General features: G+C 34.2%; 1 protein-coding gene across 5 annotated transcripts in view; it reads left to right on the plus strand.

Annotated features, from left to right (window-relative positions):
* LOC136035278 (uncharacterized) overlaps window positions 1-25,773 on the plus strand; it is a 270,968-nt gene that overhangs the window by 214,921 nt on the left and 30,274 nt on the right. For 4 of the 5 annotated variants that reach the window (XM_065716960.1, XM_065716961.1, XM_065716959.1 and 1 more), the window contains exon 4: window positions 5,107-5,256. The exons of the other annotated variant lie outside the window; for it this stretch is intronic. In XM_065716960.1, the coding sequence (XP_065573032.1) occupies window positions 5,107-5,256 (150 nt within the window). The remainder of the gene's footprint in view (window positions 1-5,106; window positions 5,257-25,773) is intronic. 5 annotated transcript variants of the gene reach the window in all.

Here is a 25,773-nt window from a genome sequence, read left to right on the forward strand (position 1 = left end):
TCTCGTATCAGACATGTGAAGGAGTCATAAAAAGAGACCCTTCAAGGTGAAGTTTGCTTCTGCAGTGTGCAAGCCCGCTCCTACCCTTAACAAATCAGAAGTAGCTTCACGCTTTTTAGAGAAGAGAAATATTCCGCTTCCCGTAACTCCAACGAATAGATGTTGTCAGCCTATCCAGCGACATCTTTAGTTTTGAATACTAAAAAAAGAAGAAAATCAAATCGAGTGGCAAGCGACATCAGTAGGTTTATTTGAATGAAATCGAAAGAAAAGAGACCGAGAAAAAATAAAAAAAAGAATGTGAAAATCCTATTGATTGTCCTCCTATAGTTAAAATTGATGGTTGACGGTGTGCATGCGGTAGTAGCCGCACCCGCCAAATTTTTTTTTTTTTTTTAGCATTTAGTAGAAACTGATGTTATTTAGTAAAAATCTTCCTCTCAGATTTGGGAAATTCTTCCAGGCCAGGGTGGCCACACCGGTGGATGGATACCAGTAGTCCGCATGCTGTACTCATGCCATGTGCCTTGAAGATGTGATCAATTCAATTCTTCTTAAAGTCTTGTATTTCATACCAAATAGTGTGAGAAATTTCTAAGAGGGGAAACTAGCGCTAAGGTTGAAACGAAACATCACCAACATCATCTAGGGTTTGGTGATTTAATTTGACCCAAAACTGCTGTGTACTTACCTTTTTGGGTACTTTAAAATGAAGTAAAATTTAGATAAATCAAAATTCCCCTCTCTCTTCTAATGGGCATGTCACTTTGAAGTCAATTGACCTGCTTAACATTTAAAGTTTTTTCAAGCTAACCTCGCCTACTTCGCGCAGATTGAATTTTGGCTATACATCATTCTTCAAAAAAAAAAAAAAAAAAAAAAAAAAAAAAAAAAAAAAAAATGCGGGTTAACTGTCCCTCAAAGAGAAATTTCAGTTTTAATTTTATTGCATTCTAGTTTACTTTGAAATTTGCTACTTTTTTAATGAAGTTGCCAGACCTTACACTTCAAGTGGCGCAAGTGGCTTGAATTGGCGCCAAATACCTAGCTTTTTTAAGTTTCCCATTCTTTTCTTTGTGCAATACTTTATTTTGCGGAATATTCACCCCAAACATAAACTGAGGATTTTGACGACTACCCTGTTAATTTGGAAGCAAATCAAATCATATGTTTTAAGCGGTCGACGTCCTTCAGATTGCATTCTTTTATTTCTTAACTTGATTTATTGTAGGTATAAAAAGGGGTTTATCTCAGCTTTTTTAGATTCTTGGATACAAAGAAAGGTCTCAGGTACAAACGAAATTGTGAAACATCTCCGCTTTCTTTGACCTTGATCTTTACTCTTTAAATTATTTTATCCCCAAACCGGATCACTAACTAGAATTAAAAGATTTATTATCTTAATTTGAAAGGATCTAACTTCAATTTAATCTTGAGTAATTGCTTTTTGCACGTAAAGTTTTAACTAAAAATTTTAAATGGTCCAAAAGCTAGATTCTCAGCAAGATTTGAAAGGATTAGCTTACCGCATGTCCAACATTACGAATCATAATTGTAGTCTTGGGCGAAGTAGGCCATCAAAATAAGCCGCCGAGCGAATAGTTCGACGTTACTTGGCTGGATATGAAAATTAAGTGCTGGTGGAGTTGCTCGTCGAGAGAAACCATTCGATCTAAACTAATCGATCGATGGTTTTCCTTTGATCGATTAGTTGACATTCCTTGGTAGGGTAGAAAAGGGTGGTAAATTAAGGTCACATCCATGGGGCCCCAGTTTTGAGCTAAGCCACGGTTCTGTTTTTGTTCTACATAAATTACTAAGTATTAACTTTTATATTAGTCCGTTGCGCGTAATTTAGCTCACTGCGGACTATTCAATAAAACAGTATTCTGCATTCAAACAAATTAACTATACCGAACTCCCAACCAGTATTGAATTTCAGCCTATTCAGCGAAATTCTCAGAATTAAATAAGACCCCTAAAAAGCGCCAAAATGAGCTGTAAGTAAGGAGGAACCACCGAGTCGTTAGTTGACGAAAAATTTACCCACCCCTTAGGGTGTCTAACAAAATTTTCTTTTAAAATCTTATGCTACCAGGGGTTTATCAATTCCTATTGATCCAAAATGGAGTCTGAGCACTCTTGCTTTGAGGGAAGGCTTGCATATACGGTATAGGAATAGCTTGGAGTTAAAAAAATTGCTAAAATCTTTTTTTTATATATTGAGACTACACTGTGAAAAATGGTGTTCTTTTCAATGCCTGTACAGTGTCAGGTGTGTGTACAGTGTCTTGAGTTTGGGCTCACAACTACAACCCAACGTCAATTTGTGAAAAAAAAAGGTTCCGGGGAATTCCAATTTAAAAGATAATTTCTTGATGCAATCGTTGGTAGCTTTAAAGTCAACAAAAGTATCTAAAAATGGCAGAAATAATTGGTATGGAGGTGGTTTACACTTAAAAAATCTACCACATTTTTTCAGAATTAAATTAAAGAACAAAGTTTATCATATCATCGACAGGTTATTCTAATTGTTTGGGGATGCAATAAGGACTAAAGGAATTTAACCCATCCCTCTTTTGTCGAGTTCCAAGCGAGCACAGATGAAAAGTGACATAATTTATAGAGGTATCATCAAACATCGAACTGTATCGAACTGTAGTAAGGAGCGACCCGGCTCAATAGTAACCAAAACTCTAAAAAATTGAGTTTTGATATCAATAGCCACATCGAAAGAATCGCATTTTAATGCTGATTTTAAATATATAAGTTTCATCAAGTTTAGTCTTACACATCAAAAGTTACGAGCCTGAGAAAATTTGCCTTATTTAAGAAAATAGGGGAAAACACCCCCTAAAAGTCGTAGGATCTTAACGAAAATGACACCACCAGATTCAGCGTATCAGAGAACCCTACTGTAGAAGTTTCAAGCTCCTATCTACACAAATATGGAATTTTGTATTTTTTGCCAGAAGACAAATCACGGGTGCGTGTTTATTTGTTTGTTTTTTTGTTTTTTCTTTTCCCCAGGGGACATCGTATCGACCAAGTGGTCCTAGAATGTCGCAAGAGGGCTCATTCTAACGGAAATGAAAATTTCTAGTGCTCTTTTTAAGTGACCAAAAAAATTGGAGGGCATCTAGGCCCCCTCCCACGCTCATTTTTTCCCAAAGTCAACGGATCAAAATTTTGAGATTGCCATTTTGTTCAGCATAGTCGAAAACCATAATAACTATGTCTTTGGGGATGACTTACTCCCCCACAATCCCTTGGGGAGGGGCTGCAAGTTACAAACTTTGACCAGTGTTTACATATAGTAATGGTTATTGGGAAGTGTACAGACGTTTTCAGGGGGATTTTATTTTGTTTGGGGGTGGGGCTGAGGAGAGGGGGCTATGTTGGAGGATCTTTCCTTGGAGGAATCTGTCATGGGGGAAGAAAAATTCAATGAAAAGGGCGCAGGATTTTCTAGCATTACTATAAGAAAACAATGAAAAATAAACATGAAAAATGTTTTCAAATGAAATTAAGGAGTAGCATTGAAACTTAAAATGAACATATATTATTACGAATATGAGGGGTTCTAATAATACTTTAGCATAAAGAGCGAGGTATTTAGGAGGAGATAAATACCTCGCTCTTTATGCTAAAGTATTTTTAGTAATTTCAACTATTTATTCTACGGCCTTTCTGATTCAGGGGTCATTCTTAAAGAATTGGGATAAAACTTACGATTTAGTGTAAAGAGCGAGGTATTAACGAGGGTACAAACCCCCTCGTATACATAATAAAAATATAAGGTTATGAAAGTTTGTTACGTAAGTTAATTCTTAAGTTACGTATATTTTTTACTAATAAAAACGTTCGTTAAAAATTAAAAGTTCTAGTTGCCTTTTTAAGTAACCAAAAAATTGGAGGGCAACTAGGCCTCCTTCTCCACCCCTTATTTCTCAAAATCGTCTGATCAAAACTAAGAGAAAGCCATTTAGCCTAAAAGAATTAATATACAAATTTCATTTTAATAATTTATGTGCGGAGAGCCAAAACCAAACATGCATTAATTCATGGGTTGTCCCCTCCGCAATCGCTCGCTCTTTACGCTAAAGTTTGACTCTTTGCCACATTTCTACTTTTTAAAACAATTAAAAGCTTTAGCGTAAAGAGCGAGGGATTACGGAGGGGACAACCCATTTCATATACGGAGTAATTTCTGTTCGTTTTAAGTTTTAATGTCGCTCCTTACTTTCAGCTAAAAAAATGTTTTTTTTTTATTTAATTTTACCAAATGAAATATACCTGCCCTCGTTGCTGAGGAAAAGTTCTCCCTGGGGGATTTACCAAGGGTTTAACTAAACTAACGTGTTCTGAAGATAGTGAGCTGAAAATATAACGTTGAAAATTTTCTAAACTAACTTCAAAAGACAAAACTAAAGCAGAAAACGTTTTATTCCAAGAAAAACAGCATTTAGTCTTTTTTTTTCACGATGGTTAAGATACACTTGCATCCAGGTTTAAAGTAACAAGCACAATTTTTCACCTCAGGGGGTCTCCAGTGGAAAATAGTAATTTTGCTTATGAATATGGAACTATCTTGACTTTTGAATCTAAAAAGAAAATATAATAACCAGAAGTGTAAACAAATTCTAGAAAGTGGAGTGATTTTTTGTCCAGTAACATCCTCAAGAAACCGATTCAGGGAAAATTACCTGAAAGACAAAGATCAATATAACTAGTGATAAAAAAAAAAAAAACTGATTCTTTTGTATGTTTGGAGTCTTGAGTTTAGGATTACCTTAGTCGTATGGAATACCAAAAATCCTGCAGATTTTCAATTCCTGTGAAAACTAATCCTGCTCCCAATCCACTTGAAATTCTGTAATAAACCAATTATTAAAATTCATTGCATAAAATCAGCCAGTATGTTCTATAAATAGCCTATTTTTAGACATTGTAACCCAATATCCGCCAGGTGCATGGGTATGTCCTGCTTGAGAGCTTTTAATAGCAAATTGATTCATTTGTATAATTTTGGGGTTTTATTTTCTAAAAGAAATGCCTATCTACTAACCACAAAGATCGCTATTCAGAACGATTTAATTTTGACAGCACTCAGAAACCGTCCGTGAAGTTCGAGCAGCCTTCCTTTTACCTGAGGGGCAGTCAGTTCGTCGTCCTCAATCATTTCCCAGACGGCATCGAGATAAACGACCAACGGGGGAACCAGAACAATGTATCAGAAAAGGAGAATTAGAGAAGGTACATTTTATTTACTTTGCCTATTCTGTCGTACTCTGCAAATCCCATTTAAATAAAATTAATCCCAGACAGGAGTCGAATATCGCTCCTATACTGGATTAAATAAAAAAAAAGAAAGAAAAAACAAGTTTTTTCAACTGAAAGTAAGGAGCAACATTAAGAATTAAAACGAACAGAAGTTATTACGTATATGAGGGGATTTGCCTCCTCGTCAATACCTTGTTCTGTACACCAAAGTTGAAATTTCGTTATAATTTTTAAAGAATGATCCCATAATCACAAAAGCTGCTTAATCAGAATAAATAGCTCTTTTGAAAGTACTAAATATACTATAAAGTATTAAATAGGGCTAAATTTCTGCTCGTTTTAAGTTTTAATGTTGCTCCTTACTTTCAGTTGAAGAAACTTGTTTTATTTTATTTAATTTCTGATCATTTTTAAAATAATGCTGAAAAATCCGGTGCCGCTGTCATGGAAAATTCACTTTCCTCCGTGGAAAAATCCTCCTACTTAACCCCCTCCCTCGAACCCCCCCATCAGAGGGAATCCCCCCTGAAAACGTATGTATACTTCTCAATTACCATAGTCAATAACAATAATGCTGGAAAATCCGGCGCCCCCATCATGCAAAATTCCCTTCCCCTCTGAAAAATTCCTACATAGAAAAATCATCCTACTTAACCCTCTCCCTCGAACCCCCACTAGAGGAATTCCCCCTGAAAATGTATGTATACTTCTCAATTACCAATACTGTATGTAGACAAAGGGCAAAGTTCACAACTTGCAGCCCTTCCCCAGGAGACTATGGGGGGATTAAGTCATCCTCAAAGATTTAGTTATTGGATTTTTCGGTTTTGCTAAACAAAATGGTTATCTCAAAATTTTGATCGGGTGACTTTGGGAAAAATGAGTAAGGGAGGGGGTCTAATTGTCCTCTAATTTGTTGGTCACTTGAAAAGGGCACTAGAATTTTTAATTTCCGATTGAATGAGTCCTTTCGGGATATTCTGGGACCACTGGGTCGATAAGATCATCCCTAAGAACAAAAAATAAAATAAATAAACACGCATCCGAGATCTTCCATCTGGCAAAAAAAACCAAATTCCACATTTTTACAGATAAGAGCTTGAAACCTACACAGTGGGGCTCTCTGATATGCTAAATCTGATGCTGTGATTTTTCATTAAGATTCTATTGCTTTTAGGGGTGTTTCCCCCTTTTTTCGAAAATAAGGCAAATTTTTTCAGGCGTGTAACTGTTGATAGGTTTGACTAAACTTGGTGAAGCTTATATACTTTAAATAAGGATAAAAACCTGATTCTTTTGATGTATCTATTGGTATCAAAATATTCGCTTCTCCAGCCAAAAACACGTTACTTGTAAATATTCACAAGTTTTTCATTCCTATCTGATAAATTTGTACTTAAGTACTTCCTTAATCAGCTTCTTTTTTAAATAGTTTTTTTCAGACGATTTTGGGGAAAAGGGGTAAAGGAGGGGGCCTGGTTGCCCTCTAATCTTATTTCACTCAAAAATAGCACTATAACTTTTAATTTCCATTCAAATGAGCCCTCTCACGATATTTTAAGAACCCTGGGTCGATATTTTCACCCATGGAAAAAAGAACACGTATCTTTCTTCTGGCAAAAAAAAGAAAATTCCACATTTTTGCAGATAGGAGCTGGAAACCTCTATAGTGTACCATTTTTTGATACACTGAACCTGATGGTGTGATTTTTGTTTAGCTTCTATGAATTTTAGGGGGTTTTCCCTTTTTTTCGATAATCAGGTAAATTTTCTAAGGCTCGTAGCCTTTTATTAGGTAAGACTAAACTTAATGAAACATATCTTTGACATATCTATTGGTGTCAAAATTTCGTTTTTTTAGAGTTTGGTCATAATTGAGCCGCGTCGCTCCTTACATTAGTTCCTTAGCCTTTTCAAATCTTTGGTAACTAGCACTTCAAACTACTAGCTCTTTAGCTCTTTAAAATCTTCTTTTTGCAAACAAATATGATTTTAAAAGGCTCCCAAAGACTGACGTTTCCAGGGGGCTGGGGGGACCCCGGGACCCCAGTAGTTTTTGGTACCCTCTTTCTCTTTTTTCTTTTAATCTTTTTTAGAATAAATTTGTCAATTTGGTCAATTATTGGCACCTTTACCACATTGCCCCCCCCCCCAAGATTTTGCTCATTGATGCTCCTATTACATTGGGCCTCCTTCAAGATTTGTCTCTATATCTGCCCCTGCTTAAAAGAGTTTGCTCTTCAAGCAACTAGTTCTTTAGCTTTTTGAAATCTTCTGTAACTAGCTCTTCAAACAAATAACTTCATAGCTCTTTAAAATATCATTTTTGAAAACAACTCGTTCTTAAAAAAGGTTTAAAGGGTTGCTCTTCAAGCAACTTGCCTTTAGATTTTTTTCGATCTGAAACCATCCTCCCTGACAAGCTCTTAAAAATAGATAAAATAGCACTAAACATATTTCTAAAAACATATTTTCCCGTAAAATTTATACTTTTTAAAATACTACTTTTTCAATTTTCTTGTTATTTGGTTGGAACGGGGTCAGTGGCGAGCCTCTCTAAGCTCAGCCACAGTCAGCCTAACTCTAAATGGGCACCTGAAGAAATCTGAGGAAGGTAAACAGGAAGGGTTTGCAAAAACACAGCATGGCTGGCCTCCAACCCCCATTGCACATCCTGGTTTAAGAGCCATGAAGCGATGATCAGCAACGCTGGTAGGGAATGTAAAGTCCAATGCCGTAACCTTTACATTTTTCAATTATTGAAACCAGGCTACAAGAATCATAAATATACAGACAAGAAGGCAAAAAAGGTGGACAGACGTTACCATCATTCGTATTGTTGGTTAGCAAAGAAACACACTTATGTTTTTGAAACTAGAAATACATTACTCTACATTCAATTGATTTGGGAACATTCAAATCTTAAACGAAGTCGAGGTTAACCAAGTCACGGTTTTTAAAGGCGTGTAGTAAGACAGTAAATGGACCATAGCAAGGATGATAGAACTTCCGATTCATTATTTTCGCTTTGTGACTATTTAACGGTGTCTTTCATGTTTTATGTTTGATGTTACTTTCATAAAATTAACTGTAAAGATTACTATGAATTTTTTTTTAGTTGAATAACAAAGCATACAAAGTTATTTACAGCTCTTTGAATCCAATGGTTTCATCTGTTTTTAACTCTCATAAGAGGTTTTTGGGCCTCATTCCCCGTAATGTCAAGTTTCTTCACGATTTTGCCATAGTTTCCTATGTTTCTCGCATGGTTTACCTACTTCTTTTGTGCTTTTTTAAATCCCTCTCCAAACTAATTAGATGCGACGGATGAGATTCCGACGCATGAGTCTGCTTATTTAATTATAAAAACCAGTTTTAAAATTTAGATTTTTCTAAAACTCGATAGTTTCATTTTTTTTCTGCTTCCAGAGTTCATTATCAAACTAAGGTTGTATCCTTTGCCCAAAAACATATTTTCAAAGCATAGGAGCCCATAAATAGCTTTTTTTTTACAATTTTACTATCAGATTTTCTAAACAGATTTTTTTTCTGGATTAAATAAGAATTTACTTTATTTCAAATAAATTATCTACACATTTGCATTTTTTCCGAAATATGCAGATATATATATATATATATATATATATATATATATATATATATTACATATTATATATATATATATATATATATTATATATATATTACAAGGCGTTAATACATATAGCTACATTTAGGTAGCTGTACGTAGCCTCCCCCCTTCCCACCACTTTTTCATGAAGTGGAGCCCCTATGACTAATTGAAACAATTGATTGAGATTTTCTTTTTATTTATTCTAAACAATAGGCTGAAAACTCTTTCTTTATTCCAACGAAAAAAGCATCAAGGCATACTGTGTCATGAAGTGTCTGGTTATCTATGCAATAAATACTGAGCATATGACCATGAAATGCATCATTTTTCTTGCTACAATTTTTGAAATGCTACAATTTACTTATATCTATTCTTTTGCAAGTGACAAATATTTGCTAGGTGGCTCTTCCAAGCAGGGATCTAGGTGGTGTTAAAAGCAAACTGACCCGAATAAGTTTTTCCTATGCATTGTTTTTCAACGGTTCCTTCCATGTAATTAAATAAAAAACAATTTTTTTGATTGCTAGTAAGGAGCAACATTAAAACTTAAAACGAACAGAAATTATTCCATATATGAAAGGGGTTGTCCCCTCCTCAACGCCACACTCTTTACGCAAAAGTTTTCCATGCTCTTTTTCACAACTCTACTTTTTAAAACAACAAAAAACTTTAGCGTAAAGAGCGACGTGTTGAGGAGGGGACAACCCCTTTCATTTACGGAATAATTTCTGTTCGTTATACGTTTTAATGTCGCTCCTTACTTGCAGTTTAAAAAAAAAACTTGTTTTTTATTTCATTTCTGAACGTTTTTTAATTAATGCATATTAATTAAATATGCACATAATGCATATTAAACGAAATTTGCATATTAATTTTTCTTTGGCTAAATGGCTTTCTCATAATTTTGATCGGACGATTTTGATAAAAAGGGGTGGGAGGAGGCCTAGTTGTCCTCCAATTTTTGATTACTTGTAAAGGCAACTAGAACTTTTTATTTTTTTATGAACGTTTTTATTATTTGTAAATATACATAACTTACGAATTAACTTACGCAACGAACTTCTATATTTGTATATTTTTGTTACGTATGTGAGGTGGTTCGCCCCCCTCGTCAATACCTCGCTCTTTACATTAAAGCTTAAATTTTGTCCCAATTATTTAAGAATGACCCCTGAATCACAAAGGTCGTAGAATAAATAGTTGAAATTACTAAAAACACTTTAGCGTAAAGAGCGAGGTATTGCGAAGGAAGCAAAACCCCTTATATACGTAATAATTTCTGTCCGTTTTAGGTTTTAATGGTGCTCCTTACTTCCAGCTGATTTTTTTTCTCATTGTTTTTTTTTTTAAATAATGCCAAAAAATCCACCGGCTAATTCATGGAAATTCTCTTCCTTCATGAAAAATTCCTCCATGGTAAGATTCTCCCACGTAACCCCTATCCCCGACCCCCCCCCCTATATGTATATGTAAACAATGGCCAAAGTTTGTAACTTGTAGCCCCTCCCCCGGGGACTCTGGGGATTAAGTCGTCCCGAAAGCCATAATTATTAGGTTTTTAACTATGCTGAACAAAATGGATATCTCAAAATTTTGATCCGATGACCTTGGGAAACAACTGAGCGTGGGAGGGGGCCCAGGTGCCCTCCAATTTTTTGGTCACTTAAAAAGGGGACTAGAACTTTTAATTTCCGTTAGAATGAGCCCTCTCGCGACATTCTAGGACCACTGGGTCGATACGATCACCTCTGGAAAAGAAAAACAAAACAAAAAAAATAAATAAACACGTATCCGTGATTTGTCTTTTGGCAAAAAATACAAAATTCCATATTTTTGTAGATAGGAGCTTGAAAATCCTACAGGGCTCTCTGATGCGCTGATTCTGATGGTGTGATTTTCGTTAAGATTGTATGACTTTTAGAGGGTGTTTTCCTCATTTAATAAAATGAGGCAAATTTTCACAGGCTCGTAACTTTTGATGGGTACGACTAAACTTGATGAAACTTGTATATTTAGAATCAGCATAAAAATGCGATCCTTTTGATGTAAGTATTGGTATCGAAATTCCATTTTTTAGAGTTTCAGTTACTATTTAGCCAGGTCGCTCCTTATGGCAGTTTGTTACCACGAACTGTTTGATAGCAACCAGGCCGTGACACCTATATAGCAGGATATTATCTGTCCAAAACAAAGTATTATCTACTAAACAACTACTACTAATAACTTATCACAGTACGAAGCCGCCTGAGGCCAACACAGCTACGTACGCTCCTCCTTCATCCCAATCTATTCAAAGCCTCCCTCTTTACACCCCGCAGAATTAGTTACATCCAAAAAATCTGACATCTTTCATCCCCTACTCCTCAAAAAAGTACCACAGGAACTGCGCCATGGTAGTTCTCGTCTTTTCTTAAAGGAAGTTTCAGCTCAGTAATGATCAGTTCCAAGAGTAAACAAAGAGTTTAACTGGCAAGAAGACAGTTACCCGAAATTTTTGTGAAAGAAAAAGATACTCCGCCCGCTTTGCATTGTTCATCTTTATGTTCACGGAAATTACACAACGATTTATTTTTTCTGTTGTCGTTGCTGTTGTCGAGATTTCAGTTTTAAAGAATACGAAACTGTCCTTTTTATCATTTAATTAGTTTCCATTAGTAATCACAATGTGTTTCTGTTGCAAGATATTATTTTGTTTTTAGCTTAGTTTAATCTTTGGTAGCAATAGCATGCACAAAATTAGTTACATTCAAATTGTCAAATTGTTTCAAGTTTTAAAACGTGGTACTGCCATTGTCAAGGTCAGATTTGAATATGAAGTGCATACTTCAGGCAATAGGCTTTTAATAATTTAGATTCATATACAGCGAGAGGTTGCGAAATACTGGGTACATATTTTAAAACCTTTGTTTGACGATAGTTTCTCCCAACAGAAAAATAATTAAAAAATTTTTGTATGGATGTGTACGTCCGCAACAGCCGTCAACACTATTTATTTCAGGAAAAAAAACTAAATAAATGACGCTGTATCCGCTTTTCTTTTTTTTTACTCCAGGAGGAAAGCAAAACCCTAAAAAAAAGAAATAGCGAGCCATTTTGAGCAGGCTTACAGTGTCAAAGTTATAAAAGTGGTATCACCAGTCATATTAAGTAAGTTCAAAGTACTCAAGTTAGAAAGGTCATATTATTAGTCATGGTGAGTAGGTTAACATTCTTCGGGCTAAAAAAGTGACATTACCAAAAAGTGGTATGGTAGCTACTTTGAGCCTACTCGATTTAGCTAGGTTCAAAGTGTACAAGTTAAAAAGGTGGTATCACCAGCCATATTGAGTAGGCTCACATTATTCAACTTAAAAAAAAATTGTATGCCCATCTATTTTGAGCACGTTCAAAATATAAATTTAAAAGTGGCACGACTAGCAATTTTAAGTCCTTTCAAATTGTTTAAGGTTGAGAAGGAGGAGGTTTCTCGGCAATTGACATAATCTGTAAATATCTTATGTGGTGCATTCATAGACGTTTCAGGCTTAGGATAGAGTTTTGAAAACCTCAGCCTTTGGTTTACATTATGAAATAAAATTTAACCTTGAGTCACATTCTCAAAGAAAAAAGTCACTGCAGTTATTTTAACTACTAAAATTATTTTATTATATTAAAAGCAAGATTCTGACAAAAATTTGGTAGAAAATCGGTTTCGTTGAGACTTGAGAGAAAATTCTGGGAAGTGATAACCCCGACTAGTTTTCAAATCCTAGTTATAAAAAAAAACTTAGAAAACATAGACAATAAAGTTCGCTACATTAGAACCAACTATATTTAGAGCCTCAATATTTTCGTCATAGTAAGCACCATTTTTGGAACAGCCTCCCTACAAATCCAAATAGAGTCCGATCTTACCAAACTTTAGAATAAAATGTTTATTGTGGCTTGGTTTGTGACTAGAAATAATATCTTTTAAAACTATTAGAAAGAGGATTTTGACAAAAGTGACTAACTTTAAACCAGACAGATAAAATTAGGTAGGTGGATCATAACCTTCATAACCGTCATGTCTAATATTTTAATATTTAATTTTAGAATATGATATTTTAATATTTAATTTTAGAATACAATATTTTAATATTTTGACTTTTTCAAATTTTTTAATTTAAACCTTTAAATATTTAATATGTTTAGGCTTTAATATTTTACCTAAAGAAGAAAACCTTGGATTACAAGATTATAAAGAACAAAATCCAATGCTAGCGAATAATTAGGGTTGTTTTCTCTATATTCTTCGTTACAATGAATGTTGCTTCCAGAGATCCTGCCTACATCACAAAAGTAAAAATTTAGTCTTCTGGCACACTTTCCAGAAAATTTTTTTTTTTTCTAACCTTATTTATTTATTTTTTACTAAGCTTATGCTCAGTTAAAAAGTTTCAATCAAGAAGATTTTTAAAAAGCTGAGGTTTCTATAAATAGGAAAAAAAACTGGTGACTGAAAGTCATGCATGGCTTTAAATTTGACTTGCCACTAAGAAATCTTTAGAATGATAAGTTAAATAGAAATTTCTGTTCATTTGCAAACCAAAGTACTGAAGGTTTCAACCATTAATAAATGAATCTCCCAAGGATGTGACTAAAATAGCGCTTGTAGCAAATACAGTAATGAAGAACAGTAATAGTATTAACATATTATGACGGTGAGAGTAGAATGGACAAAAGTCTAATAATCAAGAAACTGATAATTTTGAAAATGAGAAATGTAAAATAATGTTAATAAATTATTTCTCAACTGGACATATACTTAGACACGGGGGCCTTTGGATCCGCTCCTCCTTACTATTGGGATTTTATAATGTTGCTCAAACAATCTCGCATATTTCCAACACATTTTGTCTTTTTTTTCCATTTTTTATTCAAAACGGCGCAACTCTTCTAACATCAAATACTGCATAAGATTCTCTGTTCATAATACAATAATGAAAAAAGTAAATTTCAAAGACAAACAGCTGCCTCTAATTACCTAATTAATTTCACTTCTTTTCAGTTACCTTACAAGAAAAGAAACAATGCAATCTGATATAATTATTTTGCATTATAATTATAAGTGTTATATTAATTTTTTGTATTTTACACTTTCGCTTGAAGTACGGCAGCAAAATAATATTAAAACAAATCTAAATAAAATTGACCAATTGTGTATTTTAATTACTCGTTCAATGGAAGGATATATATATATATATATATATATATATATATATATATATATATATATATATATATATATATATATATATATATATATATATATATAAGTTTGTGCCTTAATGCATATTTTCATAATTTTCTGAATAATTGTCTATATTTTTTGAGCATTTGTCTGAATTTTTTATTTTTTGAATTTTCAAAAAACGTTATAAGTATTCCACTTACCCAAAACAGTATCACCAATGTTTAGTTCAATATATTGCTTTATGTATAATCTATACATCCATAGTGCTGCTAAAAACTATTTACGTGACATGAATCTATTTCCGTTTTTTGAAATTTATAATCATCTTTTTTTACTTATTTATTTTGACGCAATTTAGTCGCTTTTCTCTATTTAAAGTTTGTTATTTTATGTGGATATGATTAGAATTTGTTTTGCTGTTTTCAAACAGTTCGTGGTAACGTACTGTAAGTAAGGAGCGACTTGGCCCAACAGTAACCAAAGCTCTAAAAAACAGAATTTTGACAACAATAGATGCATCAAAGAACGGGTATTTTACGTTGATTCCAAATATATAAGGTTAATTAAGTTTAATGTTACCCATCAAAAGCTAAGAGCTTGAGAAAATTTGCCTGATTTTCACAAAAAGGGGAAATATCTCCCGAAAGTTAAGGAATCTTATTGGAAACACACCATCAGATTCAGCTTATGAGAGAACACTACTGTAGAGGTTTATATAAGGTTAGCTCTCATCTACAAAAATGTGGAATTTTTCCCCGAAGGTAGATCACAAATGCGTGTTTTTTTGTTTTTTTTTGCGAGGGGTGTTTATATTGAACCGATAGCTTTAGAAGATTGGAAGAGGGCTCATTTGCAGGAAAATACTAAAAGTTCTAGTAAGCTACCCTTTTTAAATGGCCAAAAGATTGTTGGGCAAATCTTTTTTGCCCTTTTTTTCTCCAAAGTCGTCCGATCAAAATTTTGATATAGTCATTTTGTTCAAGCTAGCTGAAAGGTCCAATAACTATGCTTTTGGGAATGACATGACACCGCACAGCACTCGGTGAAAGGGCTGCAAGTTGTAAAATTTGTCCATTGTTTGCATATGGTATTTGTTATTGAGAAGCATACAGACATTTTTAAGAACAGTATTTTCTGCAAGAGAGGGAATTTACCACACGAAGAATTCTCCGTGGGAAGAATATTTCTGGGGGAGAACTTTCCAGGGTAAATTCTACAGGAAATTCGTCAGATTTCCTATACAAAATTCTGTAATTGTTTACTTTCGTTCCAAGTGCTCTAAAGTGCGTATTACTGCATATAGCAAGATTCTGACCATCACATACTGTTTCCTTGTTATTATTAGACAAGCGCATCCATTTCCGGTTAACCCTCCTCCTCCATAGAACAAACTAAAATGCATAAAGTAGGCTTGGCTGCAGGTAACATTACCTATAGAGCGAAGCGTATTAGTCCATGAGCCCCACAGGCAGTGGGGGGAGGTTTGTATTCTATACTTATTCGACAATAAGTGATAAAATTATAACTAAAAAAAAAACACACAAAAACATCAAACGAGGTTTATTAAATAAATATAGAATACAAACCTCGCCCCGCTACCGGCGGGGCTCATGGACTAATATGCTTCGCTCTATAGGTAATGCTACCTGTAAGCAATCCCACTTTACGCATTCTTAGTTTGCCCCTTGGAGGAGGAGGGTCAACCAGAAATGAATGCGCCTCTTGAATTAGCATTTCTAAGTGCTCTAAACTGGAACGAAAGTATACATTTACCCAAAATTCTTTTTATTTTTTTTTACTTTTATTTGACAAATTATTTTTACATATCGAGATGTTCCAGAGGAATTGCCAGGGGAAAAAACTTGGAAGCTAAGTCAAAGTAACTATCTTAACCGATTGTCAACAGAAATTTGTCCAAGCTAAAGAGGAGGAGACTTTGAAAAAAGGAAATTTGACTTTAAAAAAAAAAAAAAAAAAATGCATCAAAACAATTCGGTTTTCATGAAAAGTTGTGAGTTGGAAAACAATTTGTATGACTTTAAAAAAATATGAAATACACCCATGAATGCTGATGAAAATTACAGCATTAAATCCAGAATATCAGAGTACCCAGAATATCGGTACTCTATCAGGATATCGGTGAAAGTTAAATCGGTGAATCGGTAACGGTGAATATCAGAATATCGAGAGAGTTTCAAACCCCTAACTACAAAATCACATTATTTTTTAGAAGGATGTTTTAGGAAGAACGGATGAAACCTCTAAGTCTTCATACATCTGTCTAAAAGTTGCGAATTTTTGTATTCTCCCAAAGCAGGAACGTCATGGATGCGTGTTTATCTGTTTTTGGCTTCTTTGTTACTGTCTTTGTTCAGGGGTGATTATATCAAACCAGTTGCCCTAGAAGACTGGGAGAGGACTCAATCCAACGGTGAAAGCTACAGTGCTTTTTTCAGCATCAAAAGAGATGGCGCCTCAGCAAAGGGGCTTTTTTCTCATTTTATTACACAAACGAACAGTTTTGGCCTGTTGAGGGACAAAATACCCCTGAATAATTTGTCTAAGAAAGATTATTGAAAGGTTAGCTGTTTAGCTTCTCGATTGCATAAGCCGTGATGCTACACGCTGGCACGTCCGGTTCTAAAGATACATATAGGCATAATTCATACAGAATAGACGGTTAATAATTATTTTTAATCTTTATTTGACTAAGTCGATTGCTTCTAGGTTGTATAAGTTTAAATACAATGGTATAGAGTTGCGCGTCTGCTACTTGTGAAGAGTAAATATAGATATGAAAAGAGAGGGGGGATAGTGTAATCCCTAGGCTTGACTAGGCCTGTAATATTCGTGCTGTGGGATGAAAGCTAAATTTTCACCGGAATTGAATTGTCTAGAAGATCTTTCCGGGGGGAAAGGAATTTTTCCGTGGAGGCCGGGCCAGATCTCCTGGTATTGTTTAAAAAAACGAATAGAAAATTAAGAAAAAAATAAGTTTGTTCAACTGAAAGTAAGAAGCAACATTAAAACATAAAACGAACAGAAATTATTTCGCATGTAAAGGGGATTGTCCCCTCATTAACACCTCGATCTGCGCTGAAGTTTGAATTTTGTCCAAATTCTTTAAGAACGCCTACTGAAACACAAGGGTCGTTTAAGTCGAACAATAACAAGCTTTTCTAAAAGCACTCCTAAACTTTCACGTAAAGAGTGAGGTGTCATGGAGGGGGCAATCTCCTTTATTTACGTAATAATTTCTGTTCATTTTAAGTTTTAATGTGGCTCCAAATGATAATTTGGCTCCAAATAATAATAACTAGCTCCAACGCATTGACAATATGATAAATACGCCCTTTAAACGAGAAAAAAAACATCCTTCAAGTGGCTACATGCATCTGTGTCCTGTAAATGTAATTATGGTGTATTGATAGATATAAAAATTTTAAAAATGTCCTTGATCCGCTAAAGCAGTTTTTTACATTACCTAGGGTTGTCATTTGGATATGATTCCTTGCGAAGTAATATCTTCTTAAAAACCCAATTTACAACAAGTGTTTTCATTGTTGAGATAGAAAAAAAAATAATTTAGGCCAGATCCTGCAAAATATTGAGGGTTGGCTTTCCTCTTAACTCTGAACCACACCAATTTTTAGAATATAATTTTTTAATTAGAAGGATTGAATAAATAAGTAAAAGTTCGTGTGAGTTCTTTCCCTTATCTTTTTTTTCTGTCCTTATAATATTTGCTTCCTTAACCAAATCATCTGTGTTGATGATGTTTTCTGCAATTAAAAGGAGCTGTGTAGTTGGATGCACATAAATTTGTCCTTGGGGGACTCCCGATGAATTTGGAGATTCAAATAAATTATAAAAGTGCAAAAAAGACAGTTTATGTGGAAAATACAAGAAACTATTAAAAAAATCATAAAAATTATGAAGTGTCGTGGACAGGGTGGCCTAAAGCTGAGGATGTAAGCTAAAGAAGAAGATGAGGATGTGAACAACTGACTGTTTCAAGTAAAATTTTATTATTGAGTGAAAAACTGAATTATATCATATCAAAAGTAGATTCTACAATTGTTCGGAAGAAAGGCTATTGCTACATAGCAGTTTGATATCATTTTTACCAGAATTTTTTTTTCCTTACTGTAATAGGCCACTTACAAAGTCGATAATTGAATACATTTATCCTGCTTTGCAGTTTCTTACATAATAGGAGAAGCCGTCTGTTCTTACCGTTTTTTTTTTGCTTTACCAATTTTTCTCTTAGTTATCCCCCTTGGACCAGAAAGATCTGTTTAATTATCAAACTTCAATTGATATTTCATATTTCTAATATTAAAAAACAGTTCTGGCCCGTTGCTCCTTCATTCGAATGTTGTTTCATTTAAGGTCAGGGCTATTAATTAAATTGCTTCTTGTTGATATTTACTTTCACAGATTTTGTCATTATTGTCTATGCTATGTTTATGTGTAAGTGTTATTTATTTAAGTGCCTACTGTTGATACTTATTTGTCTAGTGTTTACTTTGATTTTTACGTCTAGTCTTGTGTCAATTGTTTATCTGCTTTTAGTTTTACATTTAAAACTATTTGCTCTCTAAAGTTTTGATCTGGGTCGCAAATAAATTGGATAGAAAGTGACAAGAATGAACACGTTCATCCTTTATTATTTTAAAAGATATCACTAATATTCCAGCTAGATATTTTTGGAATTTTGTTAGAATGTATCTCACAATGAAAAAGATAGATCATACTTAAAAAATAGCTTTATGCACTTCAATGTACATAATGAGCAAAAGAGCGTAAATAAAGAGTCAGCTGGCAGTTTTCAGTGTAGTGACATAAAAGCATTCAGGGAATTAATTTTATTCAGACGGTTGTGTCTATTTTGGTAAACATAATTGGTTTAGTATAGCCATAAATCCATCAGTTGTTTTACAATTTATGATTATAGTTTCGGTGTCAAAATAGACTTTAGTTTTTGTTCAATTTTGGTTTGCAGCCACATGTAATTAAACTGCTCACTGACAAGGAAGCAAAGTTCCATAATTTTTTTTTCTTTTTTTTAAAGAAAAATTAATGTCTTACCAGAAGTATTGGGTGTTAAATTAGGCCAAGTGCTTTATTATATTTTGAAGGGGGAGGGAGTTGAATTTGTTAAATCTTCTAAATTTACGGTAATTACATAAAAATTCTATGAATAAAGAGCTCGTTGAATGTTGTCCTTTTTTCATTGTTCTCATCTTTTTATTCTTTTCTCAAAGTACATTTTGGAATTTTTCGCAGGTGGTGAATTATTATTATTATTATCAATATTTTTTTTATTATTGTTATTAAACGGGTCTTAAGACAAAAATATTCCGCGCTTTAGTTTAATTATATTAGAGAAAACATATTTAGATTAAAGAAAACAAGTTTCCCCTTGAAAGTAAAAAGTTAATCAAGACTCACCACGAACACAAATTACCTAAAACAGAAGAGTGACTACCTTCCCCTCCCGGACTCCCCATCCTCGTGCAGGGTCTGCCACCGTGTTGCCGGTTGTCCTCAGAAACAGTGAGGTTTTTTAGAAGGCCTCTCCGCAGCTTTGAGTGAACTTTTCTTGTTAGTATTTTTGTCCTATTCAGAATTCGACCTTTTCAGCTTTTTTTTTGTTTTTGTTTTTGCATAGATGGAAATAGCTTCAGTTTGATCTTTTACGTTGTTAAATAAAAAAAAAACTTTTTCAAAAGAACGTAAAAAGTAACATTGAAACTGAGAACGGGCTGAAATTATTCCGTATATGAGGGGCACTGCCTTCTTCTTCAGCCCCTTGATGGTTACGCTAAAAGTTTTGGAGCTTCAAAAAAGGTTGTTTATTTCTATGTTAACTGCCCATGTGTTTCAGCAGTCCTTCTTAAGGAATTCGGACAAAACATGAAAATTTAGTGTAAACAGCGAGGGGCTGAGGAGAGCGCAGACCACCTCATGTACGGAGTAAATACTGTTCTTTTTGAGTTTTAGTGTTGCTCTTTACTTTAAGTTGAAGAAACTTGTTTATTGCTATTGAATTTCTGATCGGTTTTTGAATCATGCCTAAGACTTACAAAGATATAATTTGGCTACTTGCCCAATAAAACCCCATTTCTCACTGCTACATTTTAAATATTAATACTTTCATGTTGATTGGCAGTGTCTTACTTTTCCAGTTTTTCTGCTTATGAATTAAAATGTTCAATTGTAACAAAATATTTGGACAAAATTTTAACATTTAGTCAAGATTTTTGAATAACATTACTTTTATTAAATAAGTTGTTACTTATATTTTTACCACATAGTTTCGGGTGGACGAAGAGGTGTAATATTATTCATATGGATTGGAAGTCTGTGAGACTTTTGATCTTCTATTCGGCAGAAGCCGACGCGACTTCTACAACAGGGTTCTCTCATGTTTTAATATATATTGTGTGCATAAGTTTCAATACAGTAAAGCTTTGTATATAAATAGGAAGAGAGAAATATTAACATTTAAAATTGCTGAAACCAAAGCTCCTGGTAGGATGTTCTAACAACCCCTACTAACAAAGGGACTTTTCCTCGTCAACGCCCCGCTCTTTATGCTAAAGTTTGACTCTTTCTCTGAATTCTACTGTATTAAACAGTAAAAAACTTTAGGGTAAAGAGCGGGGCGTGGAGAAGGGGACAGCCTTTTTCATACACGGAGTAATTTCTGTTTGTTTTAAGTTTTAATGTCGCTCCTTACTTTCAGTTAAAAAACTAGTTTTTTTAAATTTCTGAACGTTTTTGAATTAATGCATGTTCGATTTTGGCTCTCCGTACATAAATTACTAAAACGAAATTTACATATTAATCCTTTTTTGGGGAGGGGGGCTAAATGGCTTTCTCTTTGTTTTGATCAGACGATTTTGAGAAATAAGGGGTGGGGAAGGAGGCCTAGTTGCCCTCCTATTTTTAGGTTACTTAAAAAGGCAACTTGAACTTTTAATTTTTAACGAACGTTTTTATTAGTAAAAATATACGTTACATAAGAGTTAACTTACGTAACGATCTTCTATATTCTTATATTTTTATTATACATATGAGGGGGTTTGTCCCCTCGCCTTGGTCTTCACACTAAAGCTTAAAGATTTCCCAATTCTTTAAGAATGACCCTCTGAATCAGAAAGGCCGTAGAATAAATAGTTGAAATTACTAAAAATACTTCAGCGTAAAGAGTGAGGTATTTAGGAGATGAACCCCTCATATGCGTAATAATCTCTGTTCGTTTTAGTTTTAATGCTGCTCCTTACTTTCAGTTGAAAAAACTTTTTCATATTTATTTTTTCATTGTTTATTTTATAATAATGCTAAAAAACCCTGCGCCCCCTCATTGAATTTCTCTTCCCCCATGAAATATTCCTCCAAGGAAAGATCCTCCCACATATCCCCCTCCCCTCAACCCCTCCCCCCAAACAAAACAAAAATGCCCCCGAAAACGTCTGTACACTTTCCAATAACCATTACTGTATGTAAACACTGGTCAAATTTTGTAACTTGCAGCCCGTCCCTCGGGGACTGTGGGTAGTAGTTCATTCCCAAAAACACAGTTGTTTTTCGACTATGTTGAACAAAATGGCTATTTCAAAATTTTGATCCTTTGACTCTGGGAAAAAATGAGCGTGGGAGAGGGCCTAGGTGCCCTCTAATTTTTGGGCACTTAAAAAGGGCACTAGAACTTTTCATCCCACCTAGAATGAACCCTCTTGCGACGTTCTAGGACCACTTGGTCGACACGATGACCCCTAGAAAAAAAGGAAATAAACACGCACCCGTAATCGGTCTTCTGTCAAAAAATACTAAGTTCCATATTTTTGTAGATGGGAGTTTGAAACTTTTACAATAGGGTTCTCTGATACGCTGAATGTGATGGTGTGATTTTCGTTAAGATTCTATATTAACGGAGTGTTTCCCCCTATTTTCCAAAATAAGGCAAATAATCTCAGGCTCGTAACTTTTGATGAGTAAGACTAAATTTGATGAAACTTATATATTTAAAATCAGCATAAAAATCCGATACTTTTAATGTATCTGTTTGTATCAAAATTCTGTTTTCAGAGTTTCTTTACTATTGAGCCGGGTCGCTCCTTACCACAGTTCCTTACCACGAACTGTTTGATTCGTTACTATGAGGAGTATGACTGGTTTACAAGTGGTCAAGAATTTGAATAGAAGTGACAAATTTTAGAAGAATGAAAGGACAATAAAAAAAAAACAGTTTGAATCCATTATTGATAAAATATTTCTACGGTGCTTACGTGTTATAGCGACTTTGTTCTTTATTTGTAATAAAAACGGTTTCTGTGTCCAATCAGAGATTATCAGCTTAGCCTGAGTGAGATTACCGATATCTATGAGGGCATATTTTAATTAAATGCTTCAAACAGTTCGTCGTAACGAACTCTAGTAAGGAGCGACCCGGCTCAATAGTAACCAAAACTTTTAAAAAATGGAATTTAGATACCAATAGTTACATCAAAAGAATCCCATTTAATGCTGATTTTAAATATATAAGTTTCATCAAGTTTAGTCTTACTCATTAAAAGTAACGAGCCTGAGAAAATTTGCCTTATATAAGAAAATAGGGGTAAACACCCCCTAAAAGTCATAGAATCTTAACGAAAATCACACCAACGCATTCAGCATATCAGAGAAATCCACTGTAGAGGTTTCAAGCTCCTATCTACAAAAATGTGGATATTCGAATTTTTTACAAGAAGACCGATCACGGGTGCGTGTTTATATGGGTTTATTCTTTTTCCCAGGGTGATCGTATCGACCCAGTGGTCCTAGAATGTCGCAAGAGGGCTCATTCTGACGGGAATTAAAAGTTCTAGTGCCCTTTTTAAGTGACCAAAACAATTGGAGGGCACCTAAGCCCCCTCCCACGCTCATTTCCCCCAAAATCACCGGATCAAAATTCTGAGATAGCCATTGTATTCACCACAGTCGAGAAACCTGATAGCTATGTCTTTTGGGACGACTTACTCCCCCACAGTCCCCGTGGGAGGGGCTGCAAGTTACAAACTTTGACCAGTGTTTACATATAATAATGGTTGTTGGGAAGTGTACAGGCGTTTTCAGGGGGATTTTTGGGTTTGGGAAGGATGTTAAGTGGGAGGATTTTTCCATAGAAGAATTTGTCATGGGGGAAGAGAATTTCCATGAAGGGGGCGCAGGATTTTCTATCATTATTTAAAAAACAATGAAAAAATAAATATGAAAAGTTTTTTCAACTGAAAGTAAGGAGCAGAATTAAAAGAACAGAAATTATTACGCATGTGAGGGGTTAACCTCCTCGTAATACCTCGCTCTTTACGCTAAAGTATTTTTAGTTATTTCAACTGTTTATTCTACGGCCTTTGTGATTCATGGGTCATTCTTAAGGAATTTGGACAAGATTTAAGCTTTAGTGTAAAGAGCGCGGTATTGACGTAGGTGTGAACCCCCGCATATACGTAATAACAACATACGAATATAGAAGTTCGTTACGTAAGTTAATTCGTAAGTTACGTATATTTTTTACTAGTAGAAACGTTCGTAAAAAATTACCCTCTCCTTTTTCCTCAAAATCTTCCGATTAAAACTATGAGAAAGCCATTTAGCAAAAAAAAAAATATACAAATTTCTTTTTAATTATTTATGTGCGGAAAGCCAAAATCAAAACATGCATTAATTCAAAAACGATCAGAAATTAAATAAAAAACACAAGTTTTCTTAACTGAAAGTAAGGAGCGACATTAAAATTTAAAACGAACAGAAATTACTCCGTATTTGAAAGGGGCTTACCTCCTCAATGCCCCGCTCTTTACGCTAAAGTTTGACTCTTTGTCACAAGTCTCTATTTTAAAACAATAAAAAACATTAGCGTAAAGAACGGGGCGTTGAGGAGGAAAAGTCCCTTTCAAATACGGAGTAATTTCTGTTCGTTTTAAGTTTTAATGTCGCTCCTTACTATCAGTTAAGAAAACTGTTTTTTTTTTTAATTTAATAACATTTAGAGGTGGTTAGGATAGGTATTTAATATAATGCGTTCTGGGCGGCCTGCTTTCCATAACTCTCTGTTGTAGTTTCCATAATTTTGTTAATATAGTATTATATTTTCATCATATTTTGGTGTATTTCAATATGATTAATCTAACTTCACATCTTTGATGTAGTAGCTATAACACGTAAGTACCATTTCTGCAGTAAAACCCAGGTGGTGCATTTGAAACTATCACTGAGTTATTTTTTCTTATAAAAGTCTTCCCGTAATATCTTAATCAATTGACTATACACGGAAAAGCCTGTCTAATTCAAAGACTGGGGTGAAGACACGCCAAATTAGCCAAAAAAAGTTAGCCAAAAAAACACGCCAAATTAGCCAAAAAATTAGCCAAAATAAGTAAAATTTGCAGGTTTCTTCTTATTCAAATATGGAAAACTCCTTGCACTTTAGCGTTAGATGAATTTAGGTCGAAGTCTCACTAAATCCATAATCTCTAGTTTTACGCTGAATGGATCAAGAAGCTCGTTTTGACCTCAAATTGATCAAAGACTCAAAAGTTGCTTGAACAAAAATTTCGCTGACACTAACCATCATTAACCGGTCTACTAAAATAAAATGTTGTTAGTTTATGTCCTTTTACCTTCTGGTAAAAGATTTCTTCAAAAACAAAATTTTTGAGAAGTAATTTTTTTTCAATTGAATAATTCTTGATTATAATAATAATTTAGTTCCTAAATTTCAGTCGTATGCCTTGATGGTCAAAGTTATGAACATCCTTTGATTTCCTGTCATAAGTTTGAAATTAAATGTATCTAAAAAAAATTCAAATATCGAGCAATACAATTTTGAAAATACGAAACAGATAACTTTAAAAATCAAAACATGTTGTTTGAAAATTCATCTATTTCTGTTAGTTGAAATTGTTTTTAAAGATTGGAAATACTTAATAAAGAAATCTTGCAGGAACGCCACTTTATAATTAACGGGCAAAAATTAGGTTTATAAGAAATGTGATTCTATAAATAATTATTCAGTAAACTTTATGTCAACAGAATTCACCTACCTGGGATCATCAAAAATCAGAAAATTATTCCATCAATATTTTTTTTTCATATTCCTAAATTTCAGGTGGGAACAAATCTGGACAGCACTTAGAGGTAACTTTCTTTTCCGTTTGGCCTTGCAGACGGAGGGCCAAAAAGTATAATTTTTGGTAATTTCTCATCCTTCGTCCAAAAGTTGTGACCTTTTTTCATTTTCACCTTTTTTCATTATAGCCCTAGAAACTGTTATCGAACCATATTTTTCGTATTGCTTATTGGCTGATATAAATTAAGTCAAAAAAGTATCTAAAACTATTTACATTTCAGGACAGAAATCGTATAGGAGAAAAATAAATATTTCATTCAATACAGCTATGAGGTAGGGGGCAACTGTCCCCAGAACCATTTTGCCTCCCCCAGACCTCAGTTTGCCCCCAGCTGAAATTTAGTTTCTTCAAAAATCTTGCCAAAAGTAAGATAGGTCTGCATAACTCAAGCATTCAGAGAGATGAATCAGTTTTCTTTAGTATATCTTTACCTTTTTTATTACTATATGGCTCATTTTTCAC

Source organism: Artemia franciscana, chromosome 14, assembly GCF_032884065.1.
Source record: "Artemia franciscana chromosome 14, ASM3288406v1, whole genome shotgun sequence".
NCBI classification, from domain to species: Eukaryota; Metazoa; Arthropoda; class Branchiopoda; order Anostraca; family Artemiidae; genus Artemia; species Artemia franciscana.